At 41.7% G+C, this 26,690-nt stretch overlaps 3 protein-coding genes across 5 annotated transcripts; 1 reads left to right on the top strand and 2 right to left on the bottom strand.

The window, feature by feature from the left end:
• Nucleotides 1-212: 212 nt before the first annotated feature.
• cabp2b (calcium binding protein 2b) lies at nt 213-11,914 on the bottom strand. 3 transcript variants are annotated; one of them, XM_086221638.1, is made up of 8 exons: nt 11,828-11,914; nt 10,880-11,161; nt 3,743-3,928; nt 1,963-1,993; nt 1,749-1,883; nt 1,461-1,570; nt 644-791; nt 213-556 (listed from the first exon to the last, which is right to left on the bottom strand). In XM_086221638.1, the coding sequence occupies exons 1-8, from the start codon at nt 11,912-11,914 to the stop codon at nt 531-533; spliced, it is 1,005 nt and encodes a 334-aa protein (XP_086077764.1). In that variant the 3' UTR covers nt 213-530. The 3 variants fall into 3 exon arrangements, with proteins under 3 accessions (XP_086077764.1, XP_086077762.1, XP_086077763.1); XM_086221636.1 differs by lacking the exon at nt 3,743-3,928; XM_086221637.1 differs by lacking the exons at nt 3,743-3,928; nt 10,880-11,161; nt 11,828-11,914 and adding an exon at nt 4,617-4,944.
• A 2,966-nt stretch (nt 11,915-14,880) lies between these two features.
• LOC147251160 (zinc-binding protein A33-like) lies at nt 14,881-21,370 on the bottom strand. The gene is made up of 6 exons (XM_086221634.1): nt 20,777-21,370; nt 20,039-20,134; nt 17,939-18,172; nt 17,761-17,783; nt 16,650-16,765; nt 14,881-16,556 (listed from the first exon to the last, which is right to left on the bottom strand). Exons 1-6 carry the CDS (start codon nt 21,293-21,295, stop codon nt 15,991-15,993), a joined length of 1,554 nt encoding a protein of 517 aa, XP_086077760.1. The 5' UTR covers nt 21,296-21,370; the 3' UTR covers nt 14,881-15,990.
• A 2,119-nt stretch (nt 21,371-23,489) lies between these two features.
• Nucleotides 23,490-26,393, top strand: LOC147251159 (endonuclease domain-containing 1 protein-like). The gene is made up of 2 exons (XM_086221635.1): nt 23,490-24,505; nt 25,518-26,393. The coding sequence occupies exons 1-2, from the start codon at nt 24,200-24,202 to the stop codon at nt 26,121-26,123; spliced, it is 912 nt and encodes a 303-aa protein (XP_086077761.1). The 5' UTR covers nt 23,490-24,199; the 3' UTR covers nt 26,124-26,393.
• The last annotated feature ends 297 nt before the right edge of the window (nt 26,394-26,690 follow it).

Raw genomic sequence — 26,690 nt, 5'->3', positions numbered from 1 at the left:
AACAAATTTGTGTGTAAGAACATTTCATGAATTAGCTAACTGACTAATAATGATCCAACTTTTTTTTGTTTTGTTTTGTTTTGTTTTGTGTTTTTTTTTTTTTGCACCATAAGTTTATTCTGACAGCTAATTTATATTCAAAAGTTCATGTGATGAAATAACGGATCAGTTTATGCAGTTTATTTTCTTTTTATTAAAAAATTATTCTACGGTTTTGCAAACAAGTTTTTTTTCACTCAAAGAACAAACACTGATATATGTTTATTTATATATAAAAACAATCTGCACCAAGTCATAAATGTGATCTATGAAGCATTTGATATGTTTGCAGCTGTTTAAAAGCTTGATCTCATGTTACACTCAGTCTACAAAGCAGTTTTTTGTTTGTTTTTAAAAGATTTAGTATAAAAATAGAATCCTAGGCGCACGCTCTTGAGAGCGGTTGAACAGCGATCACTACCACGTAGTGCATTCCCTTTTCCAGTCATTGCATAAAGTCTGTTTGTCTATCCGAGGGTCGCTGGAGCGGGTCAGCGTGACATCATTCGAACAAACTCTGAGAAAAGAAGATAACAAAAAGAGAGTTACGACGATGAAGATGAATATTCCGAGATCTTATAAAGATGAAGGGAATGTCTCTCACCTTCAAAATCCACCAAACCGTCTCCGTTGAGGTCGATGTCTCTGAGGATCTCGTTTATCTCCCTGTTGGTCACCTGTTCGCCCATCAGTTTCTTCATGGCCTCACGCAGCTCAGTCAAACTGATCTGTCCGTCGCCATTCGAGTCAAACTGGTCAGAAAGCAAGAAAGACGGACACTCAGCATCACTGGGAGACCTACGTACTGTATATTCTATATAAGTCTCACAACTTTCAGAGAAGAAAATCACTCTGACCTTCCATTACTGATGTTGTGCCATTTATTTGCGGACAGAAACGTGATAAGCATGTCAATGACATGTTCATGTCTATCGGTAAAATTCTCAAAGAGAATCTGTTGGTGACCGCTCGTACTGCACGTGGTGATTTGAGTCATTATTTTCTAATACATGAGATGACTTAAAATGTATATTGGTCAATAATCTATAAATAAATTGTGGTGTTTGCAAACTTTATCTTCATTTCAACTTTGCATGTTAGTTTTTAATTGTGAATTTCATGGTTATTGTCCATGGAACAAACCAAGAAAAGCTAATCTTTTTGCAGGCTAACATGAAAAGCATAGCCATGGAGTACTGGAAGCATCGTCTAACTTGATTCCTGGCATTCATGAGCAGCGATTACGAAACTGTACTGAGGTGATAATATTGTTGGACTTCAAATTTCAAATTAGTAGGGGACGACGAAAATAATGTTATCTTTTGTGGACTGACTGTAGCTTTCTTACTTTCGGTAGACTTGTTGTTATAGCTCATGAAAAGTGATGCGGTACCAGTGAGCAGCAACATGAGTAGCCTGACCTCTTTGAATGCATCTCGCAGTTCTTTTACTCCGATCATGTCTGCCGTCTCTGCCAGCATTTTAGGTCCCATCAGCTCCACGAAATCCTCAAAGTCAACTTTACCTCCACCTGCGGGACACACAAAGATCTGTAAACTGATGACGTCAAACCCAGTTCCCACATCGCTGTTTGACATGACAGCTGATCTTGATGTGCTGCATTAACAGCACATCAAGATCAGCTGTGGAGTTTCTATAACCTTCAGCAAGTTTATGATTGTATTCTATTGTTTTGGCCCACCACTCACAGATCTGCTGGCTCAGCTCGATGAGCTCCATCTCAGTGGGCATGTATCCCATGGTCCTCATGCACTCCCCCAGGTCTTTATGACTGATGAAGCCATCCTTGTTCTTATCAAACTCCAGAAATGCCTCACGCAGCTCTGAAAACCCCATATCGATGTGTGTTAGCTCATTATCACGCTAAACAAGCAGAAACTCTCAGTCATCAAGTCGCCTCACCGTCAATCTCCTCTGGTCTCAGCTCTCTGTCCTGTCGGAGGGAAAAACACACATTTGCATCACTGTGCTTGCAATATGAAAACCACACATGAACACAAACACATAAACACACACACACATACACACACACACACACCTCCCTCACAACCTTTTATTTTATTTGGAAAGATTTCATAATCAAATTTCTACAAAGATTGCGTAGCAGCCACACCCAGTCATCCATCCAAGCACACGCGCATTTAGTCACGTAATGAGGCCACAGTGAATAATCAAAACACAATGAGAGGAAAATATTGTGCCTGACGTGGATGTTTTAATCTAACCTGATTCAACCGGAGTGAAGAAAGTCATGAAATATTGTTGCCGTTATGGCAATGTAGAGAAATGAAGGCGAGCTTTTCAGTAAGCTGTATTAGATACACTGTACATCTCATAATGAAAAACTGTATGGATTAAACTGTATGCTGCACTATGATACCGCATGCTGATGGCACAACGTAAATTAAAGGGGGTAACCAGATTATTTTTGAGATGTTGCCAGGCAACAAACATCTGGAGATTAGCAGATTTGGGTGGTTTAGTGTGTACAAAGACAAAAGTCTACAGTTCAAACACACATGACATATTTACACATACACACATACATCAACATCACACACACAAATTAAAGCTTAGGCTCACACAGTGGTTGGAGAGATTAGAGTGTGTTTGGACTAAGAGCTCTAAAGAGGGAATAATGATGGACAAATCCTCTGAGATCTGTTACTTAAATTGAAGTCCCTTGACACAGCAACCTGGATTAATTCCTGTGTGATTCTTATTAATCAAGTTAATACAAATGAAATGATCAGATATAGTTAAGTAAATGATTCCATTCTCCCTGTAATGTTGGATTATCTACATCGGCTGATGTAGCCCTATAGACCTAGTTTATAATTCCATAGTGGGACAGCAGTAGTAAGTACCTTTACTCAAGTACTGTGCTGGTACTTTGAGTATTTCCTTTTTATGATGCTTTGTACTTCTATTCAATTACATTTCAGAGGTTGGACTTTGAACTTCAGTTATTGGATGGCTTTAGTTACTCGTTACTTTTTTTTTAGATGAAGATTTTACACAGCGGATGAGATAACAATCTTGAAAAATCCAACACATTGTTTGCAGCTTCTTAGTTTTTACAAAAACATACACAGAGTTGTGAGCAGCTCCCAGCAACTCTTCCTTTCCAAACTTCTCCTGCGGTTTCATTTCAATAATGTTCAAAATAATACAACCAAAAATCAACATTTATAGAAACAGTCCAAATCTGACAACAGATTTGTGTAATTGTGTGTTTTTGCATATTCTTGGGTCAGTTTACAACAAATCCTGTTCAGTTTTTCGTAACTATTGTGATCTATGAAAAGTTGTGCACCATTTAATACGAACTGGCCCAAGTTGTATTTTATAGGCTTGTGAAGCATTAAAATTTGCAACAACTAAATGAGCAAAAACGATGAGAATCTGTAATCTCGCACCGTGACATCATACACAGCAGATGCCCACTTTGCCCAATTGGACATTGAACCTTGACCCCATTATCTGGCGTGCATCACATTAGAGAGTCATTCAATAAGTTTCCATGGAACTGAATGATTGACCCGTCTGAGCACGCACATGTCGGGTGATGTGGTGGGATGACACAGCAAGAAGGTCGGCCACGATGGGGAGGGTTGATGAAAATGAATCGAATGGAAGAAGAGGAAGAGGAGGGTCTGAGGACGATGAGTTTGTTACATACGAGAGTCAGGGAAAAGCCCTGTTTAAGGAAGACGCAGGCCGGCCCCACCATGTTGTGCAGCACATTGCAGTTCTTCACCAGAGCACCGAGGGAACCTTTGAACAGTTTCTCCTTCGTGTCCAGATCCTCCTCTCCCTCCAGCTGCAGTCCCCTCACCTTACCCCTTAGAGGACCCTCCACCGCCCCCTTCAGAGGCAGACCAGCCCGTTAGCCCACTTCGACCGCATGATGCTGTCATTGTGCATGATAATCACAACTTTTGAGGGACAACTTTCTAGTCACGCAACTATTAGGATGCCTGGACGTAAAAGCTGCCTATTATTTCAAGACAATTCGCTCGTGTAGAATTCTTTCTCTTACTGTGACTAACTGTCTCTCCTCACGTCTTGTCCTATATGACATGATTCCATTACTGTATGTGGGCACTGACCTTCACATCAAAACAGGCTCCATCAGGTTTTATCCGTATACCACATCTCACAAAAATAAACCGAAATTCAAAGTGTTTTGACTGAATAAACCCAAGCGGTCAAAAATAATAAGAATATATTAATACAAGTGGAGATAAATCCACGCCAAACAATCAATGAAGAGAAGAAAGAGTTAAGTCATGAAACAGATGAAACAATCAAGGCAAGGCAAGAAACAGCTGGAAATAAAACACACATTTGCACATGTTGACTGGTCAAAACTGTTAAAACCAGAAGCCTCTGAAGTAGAAATGTGGGTTATCTTGTCACAGATGTCGCTCTTAAGTTTTGGGACTAAATGTCCATGATCAAGGCTGCTGGGAAGTTCCTGTCAAACATTTCTTGAACCAAAGCGTGGAGAAGCAGTATCTAATTGTCCAACACAGATGAGAGCGTTCTCTTACCTTCTTCATTTTATCTTTCATAGATGTTTTGGTGCAGTTGCCCATCACCCAACCTCCCCTCCTGCAACCCTCCTCCCCCAGCCTGTAATGTTATATCAATATCTTTATCAGAACCTCGCTTTCCTTCCTCCTTTGAGGTCTCAGAGGTCCAGCTCAGGTCTGTGCTGAAGAGTTGATAAAAACTTCATGTCCCATTTTGTTTGTTATGTGAAGCCACAGAGATAAAACCACCTCTAATCCAGGACTCCTGACTGACTCCGCCCACTTCTATAGGACTCAAGGCAGCACCAAACCAAGCAACCCAACCTAAATGTACTGACAGCAGCTCTCATCACTGCCTCTTTTAACTCAACGCTGATGAACACTTTTAATCCTCTCTCTCTCTCTCTCTCTCTCTTTCTCTCTCTCTCTCTCTCTCTTTCTCTTGTTCACGTATTGCATCACTGGACTTCATCTACAGTATGTTGAGTTTTAGAAGGAGAATTAAGAGGGCATAAATGGGCAGGGATTAATCCCAACCATTTCAGATTAGAGAGGAGGATGTCGTGATGGAATGAAGGAAGAAAGAGATACAGTAAAATAGGTTTATGTCAACTGAACCCAAATGAAGATACAAAGTTTGATTACATGAAACGTGCACCAACAAACTTTTTCCGCTATCTATAAAGAAGAAGGATGAAAAACACTCTAAATATGCGAGCTGTGTTGGACATGGAGTCAATATGGAGTTGCGTGTGAAAATTAAAGTCATAGTGTGTGACTTTTGTCTCCATCTTCTGGCAGCGACAGTAATTACAAACAACAGTCGGCACATGCTGATGTCATGAGGTCCTCCTTAGCCTAGTCCATCGTTAATGTTTGCACTGTAAAACGGTGACCAACTTCCACAAAAGGACTTCTTACCATCAGAATTAGGTCTGATAATATTTGGAAAGTCTATAGACGAGAAACTTCAATTATCTCTTCTGAATCACGTTAGCAGAGTGCTAAACGGATGTAGCTTGCTCGGCTGGTGCACAGGCTCCGCCCACAGAGCATGCTCAGTGTGCATCCCCTGGTTACCTGGGCAGGTATGTCATCCCAGATAGAACAAAAAGTCAGATACTGAGAGATTCAGCTAACTGAGATGAGTTAATGACTATTAGGTGAACTTATTTATCATTTATGTGACAACATGATATATTAGAGCTTCCACATTTTATATATGTAGCTTATTGGGGGGCAATGACGGATTTGCAAATACAAATTTTGTAGCTTTCATGATTTTTTTTAGGTATCTGTAGTTTACTTCATAATTCATTTTTCGGACAACTTTTTACTTGTACTCCCTGCATTTTTTAACACTCATATCTGTAAATATGACTCATTACATTTTAAAAACAGGCTCTTTGCTTCAGATTTGAAGCGCAGCGGGGAGGAATGATGTAACAGCCGGAATAAGAGAAACAGATGAGTCTTGTTTAAGGTGGCAGACAACTTTTTCACCCTCCAACGTAGGTGGTGGTGAACATGAGACAGAAGGAGATGTGAAGAAGCTTGAAGAAGATACTTAATCATTAAATAGAAGGAAAGAGAGGAGTCGGGAACAATTGACCACAGAGAAATAGCGTCTAACGTAGAGAGGAATGTGATATCAGTGGCTGATGCTGCTGGCGCGGAAGAACGAGGGCTCGGTTTTATACTTTCAAGTACATTTAACAGCCTGTATTGTGTTCTCTCTGAAGTTAACATGTTTAACCAGTACTTCTTTATATGTAACATGTACAAGTACTATAAGAACCCACATGTTCTTTCATATGAGAAATAAAAATCGGAATCACAAAAAAACTGACAATATGCGAATCGGATACAAGTACAAAAATGATTTTGCGTGTCTTGACTCAGCCTCTTAAAAAGTTTTGTAATCGTTTTAGAGCTTCCAAAAAGAATTAGAAACCTTTCACAGTTTACTAAAAGCTCAACTAATGAAGAATCTCCAGGATTGAGATCAGACACTCTGGCGAGAGGCAGCTTATGCACGACAGCACGAAATTATCTGTGTGACGGTTGTCGTGTCATCTCAGGTCACCCTCAGAAGGATGGAGCCACTCGAGGAAGTGGCGAAAGCTCTCCCTCTCTCTTTCTCTCTCTCTCTATCTGAAAGTCTGGTGTCCGAAATGCTGGCTGCATTAAAGCGACAAGTTGAGGTTCAGAGTGTTGTGTTAAGTGGTCGGCTTGTTCTCAGCATCTGCCAGCAAATCTCTCTGAGAGTAGATTTGGCGTTCTGCTCACTACAGTACATCCATATGGAGAGTAGAGCTTTCAAGGGTTTGTGTGTGTGTGTGTGTGTGTGTGTGTGTGTGTGTGTGTGTGTGTGTGTGTGTGTGTGTGTTCTTGTACTTGCTACATATTGAGGACTAGAATGTGTATTTAACCAACAGAGCGAGGACATTTTTGGAAAGTGAAGACATTTTAGCCGGTCCTCACATCTTCAAAGGGCCGATTGAAGGTCAAGACTTGGTTTTAGGGTCGAGGTTAGACTCAGGTTCTGGTTCTGGTTAGGTTTAGGGTCAAGGTTAGGGTCAGGCAGTCAGTAGAGATAGTTAAGTTTAGGGTGAGGGGCAAGGGAATGTATTATGTCAATGAAAGTCCTCACAAAGACATAAGTACAAGGGTGTGTGGGTGGGTGGGAAACAGAATGGTGAATTGGTGAAATGCTCATGGTAACTGTTGCTTTTCTACCATAAATGTGTTATTCTGGATGACCCTGTTAATGTAGTGTATTGTTCAATAAAATCCACTCATTACTGACAAGTTAAATTTAGTGACCTCAGTTCAAGATTCACATTCTTGTTCATGACCACATGTTGCTCATTATCTCCCAGATTTATCAGCTGCTGAATGTCCTTACCTCTTATAAATGAATAAATTACACATCCAGCACTTGCAGCAAGCACAAGCCCCCACTAGAGGCCGCTCTAGGATCAGTGTCATTGCTGCCGCTTACGTGACAGCTGCTACAGCGAGGGTCTGAGACGGTGATGATACAACTGCTATTTTTAGCAGAACTTGCAGGCAGATTGAGCCGTAGCTAAAAGATGTACAGCTTAAGCGGGGCCACTGTAAATGCGAACCTTCCCCAGAAATTGATCTTAAGGAGGAACAGTCTGTCTGATCAGATGGACTGTCTGTCTGTGGGTGCACACACTGCATCTTTGAGAGCCAAATGATGGTCATGTTGGAGGTATCTGGTCCATGTTGGCACAGTGTGAGTTGCACTGCTGCTCATTTTTTCCATGCGCAGACCCAGAAACTACAATCCTCAAAATGAAGCACGCTGACTTACATTGGTAGCAAAGAAATGATTCAAGAATCTTGTTTGTGCAAACATTCAGCATGCATGCAAATTCAAGATAGAGTTCCACGTATGAACATTTTCTAGATTTTCACTTGTGACGGTGTCTCTGCACAGGTTCATGTGGAATCTTTTTTCCCTTTAAATATAGAGAAACACGTCATCTGTTTGAAAACTTGGAGGAAATCATGAAAATTCAAATCTTAAAATTACAAAATGAACAAAATAACCGGCACCTTGTTACAAAGAGAGCATTTCAGTCGACCTGAATCCAGCTGGTTACATCACCGAGTCATTGGGCGAGTGATTCACCTTGGCCATCAGAAATGTAACGGACACGAGCAGCCACATGAATAACACAGGACACAATCATTAAACCCAGCTTGATTCTAAAGTTGTGTGTGTGTGTGTGTGTGTGTGTGTGTGTGTGTGTGTGTCTGTGTGTGTGTGTGTGCGTGCGTGTGTGTGTGTGTGTGTGTGTGTGTGTGTGTGTGTGTGTGTGTGTGTGTGTGTGTGTGTGTTAAGTAAAGTGACTCCCTTCTTAGTTTTGGACTCCTTGTACTGATGTGGTGTCAAGTGTTCATCAGCTGGTGTCCGGTAACAAGAGCTGTCTATCAGAGGAAGACTAGAATAGAGAGAGCAAGGAAGGAGGGAAGGAAAGGAGGAATGAAGGATGGACGGCTGGATCTTTTAGCTGTGTGCTGCTTCTTATGAACTATTACAGCTTGTCTATACATTTGTGACATTTGTTTCCTTCTCACTGCTCTAAATATTTTCTGTGTTTATAATTTCCCGTTAAAACCATGAATTCCCAGCTTTCGTTTGATGTTCACCTGTGTAGAAAACAATAAAAGTCAAGTTCCATCCATCCATTTTCTATTCAGGTTATCCGTTAAGGGTCGCGGGGGGGGGGGGGGGCTGGGGGAGCCTATCCCAGCTGACATTGAGTGAGAGTCGGGGTTCACCCTGGACGGGTCATAAAAGTCAAGTTCTCCAGTGAATATTACATCGAGACGATTGATGAATTCAACTGTAAAAAGCTATTTAATGCTGCAGGCTCTCCAGCTAGGCTCAAGCAGGTTGTCGCACTTCTTCATGTTCTGGTCACACAAGCTGTCTCTCATTAAACTTCTGATCCCCATCTCCATTATAACTGGAGATACTTCAATAAATGCCACACCATTCAATAATCGCAGGCAATGCAATAACTGTTGCGAAAAGAATTCACGGTAACGATATCGCATTTATTTTTAGAGAAAAAATGTGAATACAAAATAATATTAATGCTACCTGTCAAATTTATCTTCAAAATTTTCAATCGTGTGTTTTGCCTTTTTCTCTCTATTTTTCACATGACATTCAGAGTGCAACCACAGCTGCCGCCAGTGCGTCTGAGCACGTGGAGTGAGAGTGTAATTAAAAGGACAGTAATTATTATCTTTATCAAGGTTATCATCAAAACTATTTCATCTTCAGTTGAACAGAAAAAATATGATACCGCATCCCTGATGTGACTCTCAAAAATCCAGTTAATTCATAATCCCGAGTATGATTTTGTATTTTCTGTGTGTCACTTCTTTTCCTCTGATTCTGCCTGTTCATTATCTTTGTCGTCAGATTTTGTCAATTAGCTTAATTACATTTCCCTGAAATTTCTCTGGTTGCATTGAAAATTCCTAAAAGCTCAGTTCTTGATTAACCGCTGCTAAAACCCAGCTGAACAACTGTAGTTCCTACATGACATATTTGGGTAAAATAAACCCAGCCAGTGTGGTTCAATGTATGTGACTGGGCTCGAGGCGTTTTTCTCTCTGAGTCCCATCTGTTTGATTTCGTTTTCAGTTTGAAGGCGACCGTGTCTCTGGGATGACCACAAGCTCAGCTGCTCATTCTGTAACAGGCAAACTGAGGTTCCGAGATCCACCAGTGCCACGGAGAAATGATCAGTTGAATAATGAAGTCAGGAACGTTTCTTCACTCCGCTCTCTCCTCCCCCACTCACTCAGCCGCTATCTCTTATTTTGGCTCACTTGCATCACTGCTGACATCAGCGTTTATCTTTTTATATAGATTTTCTTTTTCAAGCTTCTACCTCAGTGCTGCTTCATCATCATTATCATCATCACAACCCCCTGTGGTTGAGGCTTTTTGATACAATGGAACTGAGTCACAACAGAGAGAGAGAGAGAGAGAGAGAGAGAGGGAGAGAGAGAGAGAGAGAGAGAGAGAGAGAGAGAGAGAGAGAGAGAGAGAGAGAGAGGGCAGTACCAACTTAATCCCTTTTGATTTTATTTTTACACAAACACTTTTTCACACCATGATGCCACATGTTTGACCCCAGGGTGACAGATGCTGTTATGAAGTAGCCGACCATATCGTGTCATGTGTCTCTGCTTGCCATGTGAGTGATGGGATGAGATGTGATACTGATCTGATACAATGGAGACGGTGTTCATCACATCTCTGGCTGACTATGGATGTATCTGTTACGGATTAAACTTCCCTAATGTTTCCCAAAGTAAAGGAGCTTAAATCCTCTCAAACACACGCTATCTCCATCCTTGGCTTGCGCTTTGCTTCGCTCACCATTTCCAGGATGGATTTAGGGTTAAATGAGAAGACAGAGCGGTTAATATTTGCTTTGTTGTGTTAAGTGCAGCTGTATGTCCTGCTGATACATGAGATCAAAGAGAGATCAGAGGTGTGGGAGAGAAAAACTGAAACACAGGCGGGCTTTGAATTTGAATAGCAGGCTTAGGGTTTCATTCAATCATCCAGAGAACTTAATGCAGCTGCACATGAGTAGACATGCTACACACACACACACACACACACACACACACACACACACACACACACAAACACACACACACACACACACACACACACACACACACACACACACACACACAAAGCAGACAACTCCTACCTGCCCAAACACGGAGTCCACTATAGGCAGCAGGTCAACGGGCTCCTCCCCCTTCTCCTTCTCCTTCTCCTTCTCTCTCCTCTGTGGTCCCTCCATCATCTCCTCCAGCTTCTCCTCCAGTGCCTGTTCCTCCTCGGCAGTTGTGGTCGTCTCGGAGATCTGAACGACTCTCTGATGGCGAGGATGCTGAAGCAAAGTTTGAATGGCGGGCTGGAGGTCTCCTCCCTGCTCGTTTGTTTGCTTCCTCCGCTTCTCCACCTTCTTCTTGATGGCGGCCCGCACCTGTGGTGGTGTCGCGGTTGGAGGTGTTCAGACTCACGTATATCACATCAGCAGGAAGGCAACAGTTCGGAGGTGTTGCTTTAATCACTGTTTCTGATTGGTTGTTTTATTGTAACCAGATCTTTTAGTTCTTCTCCTGACTGATGAAGTCCTTAAAGAATGAAATATGACTTGGATCTTTTGAATGACCTCAAAAATGATAATTTCTTTCATTATGAAACACTTTCTTCTGCCAAAATGTCAAATATGATGTGGCTATAATCAGAAATCACCTCCCTCAAAATATCATGAAATATAGAAGAATATCTAAACTTCAAAATGTAAATGTTTTTGATCATTTGTTGCAATTCACAAGGAAGGAATTACTGGAACATTTTAATTTTCAATAAATAAAGCACCATTTACAGTTTTTTAGTTTCCTGAAAACATAAACATACTGTACATATTTTGCTTTCATCAGCAAAACTTTGTCACTGATCATCTTCAACATTGAACCTCCTTTAAGTCATAAACACAATTATAAGTACATGCAAAGTTATATTGATGAAACTGTGTCTGCTTGAAATTACTAATAATAAACAAAACTGCACACACAAACACACACAAACACACACACACACACACACACACACACACACACCCACACACACACACACACACACATACCTGTTTCGGAGTCCTCTCCTGTGGCACGCTCATCGTGGCTGCAGCACCGCCTCCTGCGGCGGTCGACTCTCGAATGATCATGAACATCTCAGCGTCAGAGGCTCGCACACACTCTCTCTCCCTCGCTCGCCCTCCCCCCTCCCTCACCTGCTCTCTTCCCTGCGCTCTTCTGTTGTGTTTGTTTCTTGTGTTTTATCAGTTTAAACTCCAAATTCAGCTTAACAACACATCAGAAGTGTCAGTTTCCTTCAGAAGTTGCTCAAAATATCAGCTGTGAAAATGACTTCTTTTTTTTTTTGGATTCAGGTTTTAAAAAAATGAATTAAAAAAAAAGTGAATCAATCAAAGGATCCAGATTGAAGATAAAAGCTCAGTTTGCTTCTATCTCCTCCTTCTTGCTCTCTGTCCTGCAGGAGTCAAAGAGTTTCTTCTGTGTTGCTCTCTACTTTCGTCTCTCTTCGTGAGTGCAGGTGAGAAGGTTTTTATCTGCAGCTTTTGCCTTGGCCCCAGGATTGAGTTCCTGCTCCTCTGCCCCCGCTCGCAATCCCTTGGTCCCTTAGGTGACACCCTATACTGCCCCTGACTCTACCTCATTCGCATGATCCACCTGTGGCATGTTGACCTCTCTCAGTTCTCTTTACCCCTCTTCATCATAGTTAACGTTTACTTTCATCAGTGTTTGAAACCCTCATTAAATGTGTTTTTTTGTTACGCTTTTGAACACAAGAATCTTCTTCTTTTTTGCTTCTTTCTTGTTGCCATCATGACATAATCCTCACTTTCTCTCTTCATCCTCAATCCCTTATCCTCCTCCTCCTGTCATATCTGGAGCGTTTGTTGTAAACACAAATTGGATTATTTTCCTGTCCAGGTCATAGCAATAGTGACAGAGAGATGGAGAGAAGGGGGGGGGGGCAATAGATGATGAAAGACTTTTAGTGATAACACATAACCTCAGTGTCGTCCTGCGTACATAATCTCATCCGGTAAGCATGACTGAGCACACATATGCACACATGACGCCACTCTCCTTTTATTTTTAGATGAATCAACCCAGGCGTGTGAATGTATCATTGCGCTTTTTCAGGGTTTTTAAAAGAGCCGTACGTGTAGCTTAAAGCAACTAATTCCCCTAAAAGCGCAATCTTTCAATGAATAAAACATTAAATCAGTGTGTTTTGCGCTGTCCCCTCTTGCTTCCAGCTGAAAATGGAGATTTTTTTTTTTGTAGCAGCTTGCATCTTGATAAAACTTTTCACTTTTCCACTCATTCCTGAACATTTCTTTTAAACCAAAAGACACCCTGATAATGGATATCCCAGAAGATAATGTAGAGGTTGACTTCCCTCCAGTTTCTAAAGACGTCCCCATCAGTCATTTTTAGTGCCGTCTTTCAGCTGATTAGCCACTGCACCCCCACCCCACCCCCACAGCCCCCTCTCGCTGTCCCCTCTCCTCATCGATTATTGATGGAAGGAGGGAGAGGCAAATTCTTGAGCGGAGGCAGAAAAGAGATCCATTACAGAAAAGATGAGACGCTGAACATTAAAAATAGGGTTTGTATTTTTAGAATAGATCTGGATATGACTGACACGGACGGGATGAACAGAAAGATGAGCGATTTCATCATTTCCAGGCATTTTAAAGAAAAATGAAAAAGACCCCCAAAAAATCCTTCTATTTTTAGAAATCTGCTTTTCCTGACAGACTCGGTGAAAACAGAAGGAGCTGAATGACAGAAGGAGTGGCACCTGGGCAGTAATTTAGAAGTGAAGTCTTGTGTTACTGCATGTTGACCAGCCCGCTATAATATCTAATTACAGATCAGGAGTGTTAGATGAGCTGAAGGGGGACATCACCTTGGAAGGTAAAGTCTTAAATTCAGTCTATGGTTAATGTATAGGCAGATGACGCAGAGATTAAGCAGACCTGGATAGGTGATACATTTTATTCAGGTCAAATTGATTCTAATCTGTTTGTGTTTGAAGTGACAGATGAAATTGGCTCCATAAAAGAATTAATGAAGCGGAAAAAGACACTGTATGTAACATCTAATCATTTAATTAACTTGTCAAACAGGGTGCTGTTTCAGTTTGATGTGTGTGGCGGCTGCTGCGTTTGCGTTTAAGGGTCTTATATTGGACGCTTGTGCTGAATCAGCACTCCTGAAACTGAATCAGATCAAAATGATATCTTGCTTCCATCCGGTGTTCTCTGTGTTATCATGAAGACGACGGTGAATAATCAATAACCCATCGGCTCAACATCTCCCTATAAGCGTCAGGTGGACCGACAGGTACATTTGCCAGCCTTAAACTCAGCCTTAACGAAGATAATAACATGCAGTTTTGAGGGCTTTTTTTGTGGTTTGCACTTTTAATTTTAGATAGAATGGTACAAATGTACCTACTGAAACAATATTGAGAGATTTGCTGCCCTCTGGTGGAAGAAAGTCAAATCTAGTATTTGGCTGGACAGTTTAGCATTCAAAATTGTGTCCACTATGTCTCAAGAGCCGAAGTGTGACCTTGTAGGGAACCTTTACATGTAATTCAGTCTAGTACAAATAGCTGGTGCTGATTTGGAGTCCCTAAATGATAGTATATAGTACATATTGTAATGGGTTTTTTTTAAAGCTGAATTTCGTAGGATTTGTAAATATCCAAATAAAGTTAAGGAGTCAGTGAAATACAATAAAAAGAGGCGTGTCCTATATTTCCAGTCTAGTTCAAATAGCTGCTACTGATTTGGAGCCCTCAATATCTGACTGCGTAGAAGCTGTTGAATAAAGAACATGCCGAATTTTAACAAACGAACCCCCAAAGACCTGTGTTTTTCCTTAAAATATTCATATAAACAATAGCAAGGAAGTGTGTCTTGTATTACAGTTTAGTCCTAATATCTGGCACTGATTTGGAGTCCCTACGTGACGTGGAACCCACCGAAAAAAGTTGGAAAAAAAGGAAACGTTTTCCATTCAAATCTTCACGTGTGTATTCAGGTGTGTTTTAGTTGTCTAGTAGGAAGACCTGTTGCAGATGTGCAGCCTCTTGTTCACATGACATGGATTTAAAAGAAAATGCAAGCATTTTTATTCAAATATTTATGTAAAATACATTGTTATCATTCAACAGCTGCACAACATGAGATTTACTGAACTTTTCAGTACAATTTTTCACTAGGTTGGCATTAAGGTATTGAAAATCATCGTGATTATTTTCTCTCAATTCAAAAGTGATTTTTTTTTTTGATGGTCCCCAAGTAAAATAGCTTTCATAGCGAAGAGAACAATTTGATCACTAAGCTACAAAACTGTTTGTGATACCGGCCCACACACAAACAGCCAAAATCAACAGCAACTACAAATAGAATAAGGAAATTATATTTCAAATATGTCGTCACGACAGACAAATATAGCGGTGATGGGGGGGTTGGGATAAATGAACTGTACCACCATTGATTCAGACGTACACGTAGAAATAGAACGTCCAAATAAAAACAAGTAAAAAAAATCTCCTTACATGATGGAGTGTAACAAAACACACAAACAGTAAAAATATTGCTATTTACATTTCAAGAGAATGTGACTGAGTCATTATTTTCAAAAACTTGAGAACTTATTAGAGGATAACACTGACGATTCTTGCTGTCAAGAAATCCAATGAAAAGATTCAATAGTTTGATTATTTGTAAGAGTGACAAATACTCATTTCTGAAAAAGATGCCGTATTCTACAAATAGCACATTTGTGTGGGATTATTTTCAGGATTAATACCCATTTATTGCACCAGTGTAATACTAGTGTACACTAGTATTTACAACAGCAGGAGATCGACTCAAAATAACAGTGCGCTTGTGGATGATGGCAAACAAAATATGGTGACTTTGACAAAGCAAGAATGTTTTGGCAGCGCGTGGTCATTTCATCTCTCGTCCGACCCTTTCATGGGATTTGTTGACAACGTTAATAATGATGAATATCATCAGTCCTTTCATGTGTCATTTGTCTTTCAGTAGTTCTTCCAGGAATGTAACAGGCTAAATGTGATTCAAGCAGAAAACAGTCGATTTGCTCAGGAGACAGTTCGGCTAATTAGCTGCTGATTCTTATTTGGCAGCTATGGCCTACATCTGCTCGGTTCTGTCTCTCATCAAAAAGACATCTATCCCCAGTGTGGCGTTACTATGGTGAGTGGCTCCCGGTTGCGTCCATTGATAATTGGCCAGGGATTAAAGTACGGGAAAACGGGTTCTTTGAATTTTGCGTCGTAAAAGGTGAAAAGGTGGCTCATGTCTCCGGCATCGTAAAAGGCCACTTCACCACGACTGTAGTCCAGATAGATCCCCACCTTCCTGGGGGCACTGGATGGATATAACAAGCTCTCCTCTGAGTCTGTGCATGCCTCATACTCGCTGGTGCCACAGCCGTTGTCCCTCAGCACCAGGGTCCAGAAACCATCATCCGGACAGAGGCTGATCTCCTCCTTCCTGTTAACGGAGGCACTGGCCACACCCAGACCCCATGCTGTCTTGGTGCCCACCTCCACCTCCCAATAGTGTCTGCCTGAGGAGAAGGATTCTGAGCCCAGGACTATGTTGTAACGAGTAAAACGCTCCGGGTTGTTGGGTAGGTTGGGCTGGATTTTCCCCACCTGGACGCTGGTGCGACATGGAGAAACCCACAGGCAGGGGTACGCTGTGTCGGGGTCAAGGGTCACTGCTGTCACACCTGGGAAATGAGAGATAAAAAGGAGTAGAAATAATAGGACAGCAATAGCGCACTGTGTTTGTATGTGAGTATACAGTGCTCTTGTATTTATACCTGGCTGAAAAACTGAGCTCATCTTCCTCCAGGTCCTGTACTGTAGAGGTCCCAGGAACTCTCCTGATTGCAGATCCACACCCACCACTGGGGGGCGCTCAAACAAGCTCTCAGCCCTGGAAAGAAGAAGAACAAAGCAGATAACTCAATCTTCAGGAAGGAGGCGGTCAACCTTTCTTTTAATTTTACAGTAAACAACTGTAAACTGTACAAACAATTTGATAAACCTGAAATCAAGAAATCCTTAAATGTACGTTGATACCGTAGGACAGAGAAAAGTTACTGTCTGGAAGAGAAGCGAAACCAGTTACAGCTCATGGGGGTCCACATTGAAACTGTTGCTATTGCTGACTTACTATATAAACATGAACACACATAAATTTAAAAATCTTTGTCTTTAATTTTCATATTCAGATGTATTTCATTTTAGAGTCTACTGCATTTCCACCGCAGCTGTTTTCACCAACACTTCATCGATGCATATTTTCCTGCACACCTATTACATTACATGTGATTCAGGGAAATGAAGTGTGTATGGGAAAATTCTATTTTGCAATAAACTTTAAAGAGGGTTTTGCCATTTTCACTCAAGGGAAGTTTTTGCATGAACTGTGAGACAGAAGACAATAAAACGAACATCTGACTCATTGACGAGACAGGCAGGCTTAAGGTGACTTGACGGTGCGTAATATTTGAATGTGAGGACACACTGTTCTTGTGACTGATAACATAAAACCCCTCTTGAGCAACAAATTAATATCCAATCAAGCATTTAATTGCGATGGTAAACTTCCGCTAATACAAGCTTTGATGAGGGTTCAATGAAACTGCATCTGACTAAGAGGAAGGAGAGCCAACAGTAGGAGGTGGAAACCTGTATATATTCATATTTTCCTCTTCTGATATTTAATTGAACGGCAGCACAACTTTGTCTATTTTTCCTCTCCGTGGGAATCGGTCACAGAGTTAAAGATGACTCACTGACCCACAATCATGTCTGAACATCTGATTTCAACCATGCTTCAGTCAATAACAAAACAAAAGGTAACGTGACTGTGAATCAAAAGCGATGAATCCCTGCAGTCAGTCACACACTCCAGATGACACTCACCCGCCGATGAAGTCTTTGATTCCCTGAATTAGAGCAGAGCAAAAGAGGCCTTTGGTTATTAAACATTCCAGAGTCTGTTGAAACATGTAGCTGTTCTCTTATTTTCTCATCGAATTCTCATGTTCCTTCTTCTTTCCATGTGTCTACATTACAAGATACAATCCCTCTCCTCTCCTACCTTCAGTTGCTCTGGATTCTCCTCCTCCCTCAGCTTGAGGCGAAGCTGGTCCGCTGTACTCTCCAGCTGGCTAATTTGCTCCGTAGCTTCGGTCAAGGCCTCCTCCAGCTGGTTCAGCTTCTCCTCTTTCTGCTTTCTCAGCTTCCCCTTTATCCGCTCCTCTTCTTCAAGAAGAAACTCCCTAAGACGGCCAAATTCGGTAGTAACCAGCTCATCCAGGTCCCCCGCTCGCTCCTGCAAGAGAAGGAGGAGGAGTCTGGTCAGCAAAAAACACATACTGCAAATATGCGCTTCATATTCGTGTAGTTCTACTTGAGTAACACGGTGACGGATTTATTAAATGGATATAGAGAATAATCTGAACTGCCATGTAACATCTAGACAGGTGAGCAGGCAATAAAACCCACAAAGTAAAAATACACACAGGAAGAGATCATTGCTGGAAAAGAATCTAGAAACTTCCTCTCTACCTTCTTCAACCACATCCTGTCACACTGATGGTGAAAGAGAAGTGAAAATCAGTGAATGCGCAATTAAATTGGGTCAAACACGCAGTCGGAGAGGCTGATGAAGCGACAGACAGGAAAAGGGAGAGCAAGAGCAGTCCTACGTTATCTGCTGCAGCACTACACCGCCTCCATGCTCCTCTCATATCTTGAACACACATTCACGCACAACTACATTGAATGATGATGATGATGATGATGGTGATGATGCAGTGGAAAAGACAACAACAACAACAACGGCAGCTAAAATTTGGTTCCTCAAAATCATTCTAAGAATTTTATCATGCAACCTTCGACTGAAGGTTGCCTCACATTTTCAAGATTTTACCCGACTGTGCTACTAAAGAAAGAGACAGGAAACAATGCTGCCACGGTGTCAGACAGGAAGCAAACTACAGATTTGCCGAGGCCTTTTAATCCTTAAAACATTTTCAAAAGCAAGTCGCTATTTCAGAGCAGAGCTGCATGCTTTAAAAACATTATACCACAGTGTAAACACACATTCCTGGAACTCTTAAACTCAAGAACTTAAGCTGTCCTGGCCGGTGCTATGACTCATGTAGCATTGTGTTCCCACATGTTACCAAATAGTGTCTGACAGAAAATGTTTGTTTCTAATATTCAAAGAACATTTTGAGGGAATTATTATATTTATATGATTAAAAAATAAAAACTTATATCTAAATTTCCATAATATCCATGCAGCTGAAACTGGGGACGTACTGAGTAATTCTGGCTAATGTTAACAACAGACACTACCATCAGTGATAAACACAACTTAATATTATATCTAAACTTTAATGTGGAAAAAATGTTTTTAATGTTCATGAAATATATGAAAACACACAAAAATATAAATAAAATAAACTACATCACCAGATACTGCTAGGAATATTTATTGCATCCCTTGTTAAAACATTTGGTCATAGTGAACATTCATCTTGTCGGGATTTTTTATAAAATTATGACAATGACATCCTTGAAATGTTCATTAAACTTCTTATTAAACAACAATTTATATATCATTAGAACTTTTATGTATCATTTGCAAAAACTGCGGGAGTTTAGCTGGTCTTATCTCTCTTTATGAGGTTAGGTCTTATCTCTCTTTAAGAGGGCGTGTGTCTGTGTGTGTGTGTGTGTGTGTGTGTGTGTGTGTGTGTGTGTGTGTGTTCGTGTGTGTGTGTGAGAGAGAGAGTTCCTGCTTGTGAAGGACTAGAATGTGGGAAAGACAAACATGACTTGGCTTGTGTGAGGGTTTATCGACATCGACGCACAGTGTTTCATTTCCGCTGAATTTATAAAACATGACAATCGTCACGTGGGAAGGACACTGACTAACAACCTGTTGCCTCTCCACCACAAGACATAAGGAAGACAAAGAGTCGAGAGCCATTCATCACTGTCAGGCAGGTACAGGTGGAGGAATGTGGGTGGACGTTGCCTAGCTACCAGAATTTCTGGTTCTGTTCTTACACTACAAGGACTGACAGAGTGAAAGATGTCCAGGATGTTTTCAAATTGACACGTGCGCACACACGCACACACACACACACACACACACACACACACACACAAGCAGACAACTCTCTACCTTAATGAGGAGGATCTTTTCGTTGGTTTCTTTTTGGAAGAGCGAGGCCTCCTCTGTCTGCAGCTGAACCCTTTCCAGAGCGACAGACAGTTTATCCTGTTGGCATGAAGTACAAACACACAATCACGTTAGAGTTAAGAAGATCCAAACCAAACCGAGTTAAATGAAGAGTGTGTTTGTCTCGCATTTTTCTCTGATAAATACTAATAGGACTCATGAGATGCTTAACCGTCCTCGACTGAACTCTGTGACCCAAAAATTCAAACAAAGCAACGCTTCAGCTCCAGTAAAAACACACCAAGCAGCCTCTGAACGAACTAATAGGAGGCTAAAAGAGGAGGGGAGCTCACACTGGCCTGCTAAATTCCAGTAAAACACAAAGTAGCTGAAGGCTGCTGTGGCAAAGAAATGAGTCTGCCTCTAGAAATACCACCAGTCCTGCTTGTTAACGCTCTTAAAAGTCCATATGATTTCATTTAAAGGGTACGATTTTGGTCCTGAGAGTAAAACTTTTATTTTCTTTGGGGAATAAGGAGAGTCGGACGAGTAAAACAGAGCGAGTCATCTTGTTTTAATAGTTTTCAGGGGCCTCGTAGAGACAAATATTTAGTTAGAAGTAGATAGATAGTTTAGAGATCCTTCTGGCAATCTCCTGCTTCCATATGCATTTCTAAGCCTATTTCCGACTGGAAATAGGACTTTTTGGAGTTTGGGAGCCTTCGAAAGGACTTGGACTACCTTGTAGTTTTCAAACGCCTCGTTAATGGGAATGACATTGTGAGTCTTGTGGTCCCGGGACATTCCGCACACCAGACAGATGGGCAGCTGGTCGTCCTCGCAGTACAGCTTCAGCTTCTCCTCATGCTCCTCGCACACATCCATCCCAAGGCGCGGCCAGTGTCCGATGGACGAGGCCACGCTGCTCATGCTGGACCCGGGCTCCCGCTCCTCCAGCTCCTCAAGAGGGCATTCCGGGTCCCACTCGATCGTCCCTGCGGCCGTGTCCATGGCCCGGGCTCTTCTCACGCTGTCCACGACGTTGCACAGCAGCGAATTGGGTCGTAGTTTACGAGAGCACGACTTTCGACACTTGGGGCAACTCGACTGCTCGTCGGCCTTGGCTTCCCAGCACTGAATGATACACACTTGACAGAAGTGATGTCCGCATTCGAGTATCACCGGATCACGGAAGAGTTCCAGACACACGGGGCAGGTGAGCTCAGTCTGAAGCTCCTCAAGCGCGCAAGCTTCCGCCATTCTCCACTGCGCACATAGTCCTGAGATGTTGGCGAGACAGTGACAAGTAAAGACTAGACTGCTTCTCAGAGGCGGAGGGAGGAGCCTGAGCTGCCTGCTTGCAGCTGACAGCGGCGCAGATGTTTTCACGGAACAGACGGAAGACTTGCAGCGACAAGCTCGGTTCCGCGGCGCAGATGGAGCGGCTGGTTCTCTCCAGGGCGCACAGAGTTCATGGGATGTGTAGGCGGCTTTAGGAGGAGAGTAAACATGTTTATTAGACGGCCATTAACTAATAATATTCAAACCTGGGGTTTTGAAATTCTCTGGCTTTTACTTTATCGATCAAGTCGAGTCACTGACAGTCGTGACGCACGGAGTTCTTGAGTGGGGGAAAAGGAGGAGAAACTACTTTTATGGGCATAGAGAGAAAAAAAATTGAGACCACGAGATGTAACTTGTTTTCTTCTTTCCTCGGTTTAGTTATAGAGGTGATTTTCTAAATCAGTTGAATTATTTTGAAGCCACGAGATACAACTTATTCGTTCAGTTCAATTCATCATTGGCCTAAAGAAGCCTGTTACATTAACCAGTTACATCTCGTTATATCAATGTACAATAACTGATAAATTCGGGGAACAAGCTGTAAATTAACCACCCTTAATGTAGTTATCTTTAGGCTTCTATAACTTCCTCAATGTAGTTATTTTATACTTTGGGGTATGATTTAGTTATTTTATATTTTTTGAAGAAGTTATATCTATACCATTGTATCAAATTGAGGTGACATATATTTTGGCATCAAAATAATTAAACAAAGGCATTTAGTAATATCTTTTAGCCTCAAAATAACTATTCAGACAATAAGTTGTATTTCGTGGCCTCAGGATAACTATTGAGGCAATAAGTTCTATGTCGTGAAACACCCTCCACCTGACTGAATAAATAATTCATGAGTTCCAAAACAGTGACGATAAAACAGGAAGCGAAACCGCAGCTACTGCTGACACACACTATGTGACTAACTCGGGCTCAGCAACTCTCCTGTGTTGAGACAAAAACTCTGATAATCCATGGTTATCCCCGGATTACGCCTCCTCATCAGCGGTGACTGTAAACGCAGCGTTAAAACTCACAGGCGGCCAAACCAGTTTCACTTGACGCAACTGTGAGAGGCTCCTGAGCTGTCAGCTGTGCTCCTGACTGCTCACTAGATGGAGACACAAACTCACCTTCCCTCCTCCCTGAACGATCACGCGAGGTCAAATCGGGCCGTTACAGGCTGATGGCTGGAAATGAAACGGTTTTGTTGAGCCATATCACTGAAACTGCATCATCAACATTGCATGCCTTCATTGGTGTGACATGAAATTGATGAGTGTTGCAAGAATCAACCAGGAAGTTGATCCTACAACACTCCAGTGCAGGAAAATTACACAAGATTTAGCTTGTTTTCATCATTATGTCATAAGAATATCATCATGAGGAAACTGTACAAACATATGATAGAAACACAAATAGGATGTGTTACCGCAACAAAACTAGCAAAAATGAGTCATTTTTCTGTTTGTGGAATTTGATTTTTTTTGTTTTGTTTTATTTGCAAAATTTTTTGTGATCAGGAAGGTTCTAAAGGACAGCGGCACTAAAGGCTTTGCGAATGAAGAAAATAATAAAGAGCAGGGATCATTTTTCAAAAAATCTAGATTTGGCTTGCATGGTTTGGTTCTTGGGGAGGAAGTTAGAGCACCCAGAGGAAACCCCTTCACAGGAACCAGGAGAACATGTGCACGGAAAGGTTCCAGGCGGCTGTCATAGTGAAACCCCCATTACATCGCTGTGACGCCACTTAAAGAACAATGTAAATACTCATTACAATGACAAAAATGTATGGAATTCCCAGAATGAAGTCGGGAAATGAGAGAAATGAGTGCACCGGTTTAAATGTTCTAATTCATCTCGCATTATTTTTATTAACACTATTATCCGTCCTTATGTTTTTCCGCACCATGATGTCAAATCTCCCCTTCATCTGTTATGTCCGTCTGTGTGATTTTTCCACATGGATGACCATTCAACCCTTCTTAAATTCAGTTTTAAAAAAAGCAGTTTTCCATCAGCTGATCGAAACAGGATGTTTCCACCAAATGTCAATAAGAAAACTTTTGGTAAATGACAGTTGAGAAATAAAGGAAGTGTATGGTACCTTCACATCTTCCAGAAATTTATTTCTAATTCCCACAGTAAAGGAAGTTTCAGTGTGAAAAAATAATACAGGATTTTTTCAGACAGAAACCAGGGATGACTTATTGGGGTGTGTGTTTGTGCAATGAACACTTAGATCACAAAACTATGGGAAATGAAGATGCACAGGAAAGGTAGACAGAATGGTTGAATGTTTGCATCTTATTTAATTCTCTGTCTTTCTGATAAAGTGTGAGAGAGATGGGAACAGACCCTGCACGGAAATACTGAGACTCCTGGTGGGATGATGTCCCCTGGTCCTGGAGGGTCAATACACAAGACAACAACAACATCCTCAACAGAAAGAGGATGCAGTTTCTGTTCCTGCAGCATTTGCCACAAGCTTTTCTGTCTTTTCAAGTTAAATATCACAATATAGGCTGGTGGACTATTTGTCTGATGTGAAAATTATCATAGCTCTAAACCTGTTGAAGGAGAAGGAGGTGTTCTAAGGTCTTTTTTGGAGTCACTGAGGAACAATGTACGAAAGCCTTGGTTTCCCAGAGGGTCAAACTGCTGATTAGCAGGGGAAGTTTGACAGCACATAGGAGTAAGGGGCTGGGTTAAAGCCGTCACACATGCAGCTCCTGCTGCCAGTATATAAACCCCAGCCCTTCTCCAGATGTTGAATTGACACAGCTTTGTCTGTCAGTCTCTCAGCCTGCTGCTCTGTTGTGCCTGATGTCTCAGAGGAAGATGCTGCAATTCTCCACAGGAGCTCTATTTTTCCTCCTAACCTGCTTTGATGTTCTGATCCTTGGGGAGCTCAACCCTGGCTTCTCAAAATGCCTTGATTTCTTCTACAACAGGACACCACCGAGGGGCATCGATGCAGCAGGATACCAGCCAATATGCCAGCGCTACAAGAACCAGTATCACTTTGCCAGCATGTACCACCGTCAGCATCGAACACCTTTATACTCTGCGTACATACTCAACCCTGCTGATGGCAAGCGACCCGATTCTAATTGGTTGTATGAACCACAGGTGAGTACAGCCACATCAGAGTGAGATCATAGGGACAATCCAACAAGGGCGAAGTTAAACCAATCTCTTTTACAGCAAACTTTCATTTCCTTACGTTCAATTAATGTATTTAGGGGTGCATTTTCATTTTTTTTTAAACTGATTTACAAAAAATATCACTCTCATTTCAAATCCTTACAGGCATTGTAAATAATCGTTGCAGGCATTGTAAATAACATAAAATAGCAAATCCATCCATCCACTACAGCTTATCCTGTTAAGGGTTGCAAGGGGGCTGGAGCCTATCCCAGCAGCCTTAACCTGGACAGGTCCCCAGTCCATCACAGGACCAACACATACAGACAGACAACCATTCACACTCACAGCCACACCTACGGTCAATTTAGAGTATCAATCAGCCTCGTCCCCTCTTGATGTCTTTGGACTGTGGGAGGAAGCTGGAGTACCAGAGAGAACCCACACAGGAACAGGGAGAACATGCAGACTCCACACAGAAAGATCCTGTGCTGGAGCCGGGGCTCAAACCTGGAATCTTCTTGTTGTGAGGCGACAGTGCTGACCACTGCACTACCGTGCCACCTAAGTAGCAAATCACTTCATAATTTAGGTCTTATTATTGTTTTACATTTATATGAAACGAAAAGCACAAACTGCTGCAAATGTAAATACCAAGATACTGACTGATACACTCATCTGTCAATTTATTAAGCAAATAAAAGTAAAGTACCAGCCCAGCATTAATTCCTCCTTCGATCTGTTTTTACCTCAGCCCAGGACATAATGGTACCTGTTTGTCTGTCTGTTTACTGTGTCAGGTGAAAACTATGAAGCTTAATTTTTCTTAAATTGGTGGTGGGCTGTAGCATGGATTGAGGAAGAATCAAATTTTGGAGCAGATGCATTCAAAACAGTGAAAAATGGCATTTATTTCACTTTTGGTTTTAGCTTCTCTCAATGTAATGCTATAAAGTTCAACCACACAACCTCTAAATGTATGTTCTTTGTTATTCAGTTGGCGTTTTCCCGTGCCAGTCCTGAGATGAAACCATTTAATCACACCATGGACCAGAATGTGATTGAGAGCCAGGCAGTGCTCGAAGACTACAGGAACTCCAACTACAGCAAGGGCCATCTCAATCCCAGCATGCACCAGAAGACAAAAGAAAACCGTGAGGCCACATTCACCTTGACAAATATTGTCCCTCAGCGTGCAGGTTCCAACTCGGGGCCCTGGAGTTTACTGGAGAGTGAGGTGTTAAAAAAGTTCAAGAACTTCTGCAGGGGGTCGATGTATGTGATCACCGGAGCCATGCCATATGAGGATGGAGCTCATTGGATCAATAATAGGGTGGCTGTGCCGGAGTACATGTGGTCTGCCTACTGCTGCCCCACCTACAGGTCTGGTCTTCCTTCGCCTGTGCAGCAAGTGTTCCCCACGTATGCTGCAGTGGGAAGAAATGACCGTAACAGTGGGGAGGACATTGTTCCAATTAATACCAAAGCCAGAGGCTCAAAGCGGGGCTACGATGTGAGGCGGATGTCTTTAGCCACACTGGAACTTATCCTCGCACAGAGGCTGGGCATGCAAATCAGTCTGTTTGATGGACAGTGTCAATAACAGAGAGGAAGAGTTTCCCACAACCATCAAACACTAACTACGTCTTTAATTACTGAATGAATGTTTGAATAAGTAGCACGCAATGATCCCAAGATGGCTTGAAAATTCCAGTTTATAATTCTGTGTTGTTTCTGTCTAATTATTAACATGATCACCATCAGATCCCCACTACCCCCAACATGTGTGCATGTATGTGTATGTGTATGTGGTTGTATTTGTTTTGATCAATACTCTGTGACTGTGCTGCAAAGCAATTTCCTTATTTGAACAAATACAGCTTCTATCATCAGTCAATAATTCCTGAATAAAGAGACTGGCATGAGTGACAAGCCCCTTGATGAAAAACACCACAACTTCTAGTGTATCTAGTGTGTTTAACCAATTTCAGGATTTCTTTATTCAAACATGACACATTCACGTGCTTACCCCCCCCCCCCCCTCAAAAAAAATACAACAAAATACTAGAATTTTAACATCTTGGAATTGTGACTCTTCATCATATGCTTTGTAAAACGCATCTGTCTGAGGCTAACAGAGCATATCTTTGAGATTGAGTTGGAAATTCCA

The sequence above is a fragment of the Aulostomus chinensis genome, chromosome 13, assembly GCF_037954235.1.
Source record: "Aulostomus chinensis isolate RoL2024-O1b breed Wild chromosome 13, RoL_Achi_v1.0, whole genome shotgun sequence".
Classification (NCBI taxonomy): Eukaryota; Metazoa; Chordata; class Actinopteri; order Syngnathiformes; family Aulostomidae; genus Aulostomus; species Aulostomus chinensis.
The sequence above is the reverse complement of the archived record's forward strand: the minus strand, read 5'-3'. Positions and strand labels throughout refer to the sequence as shown.

Bases quoted from the DNA above. Each gene is read 5' to 3' on its own strand.
- cabp2b (XM_086221638.1), bottom strand. From the start codon at position 11,914: ATGTTCATGATCATTCGAGAGTCGACCGCCGCAGGAGGCGGTGCTGCA. The intron at 1,994-3,742 runs GTATGTAACAAA...TCCCTCCGACAG, and splicing joins AGGGCTTTTCCCTGACTCTC to GACAGAGAGCTGAGACCAGA. The intron at 557-643 runs GTGAGAGACATT...TTCTTTTCTCAG, and splicing joins CGGTTTGGTGGATTTTGAAG to AGTTTGTTCGAATGATGTCA.
- LOC147251160 (XM_086221634.1), bottom strand. From the start codon at position 21,295: ATGGCGGAAGCTTGCGCGCTTGAGGAGCTTCAGACTGAGCTCACCTGC. The intron at 18,173-20,038 runs GTAGAGAGTTGT...CTTCTCTTGCAG, and splicing joins AAAAGATCCTCCTCATTAAG to GAGCGAGCGGGGGACCTGGA. The intron at 16,766-17,760 runs GTGAGTGTCATC...TCTTCTTTCCAG, and splicing joins ATCAAAGACTTCATCGGCGG to GGCTGAGAGCTTGTTTGAGC.
- LOC147251159 (XM_086221635.1), top strand. From the start codon at position 24,200: ATGTCTCAGAGGAAGATGCTGCAATTCTCCACAGGAGCTCTATTTTTC. The intron at 24,506-25,517 runs GTGAGTACAGCC...TTTGTTATTCAG, and splicing joins ATTGGTTGTATGAACCACAG to TTGGCGTTTTCCCGTGCCAG.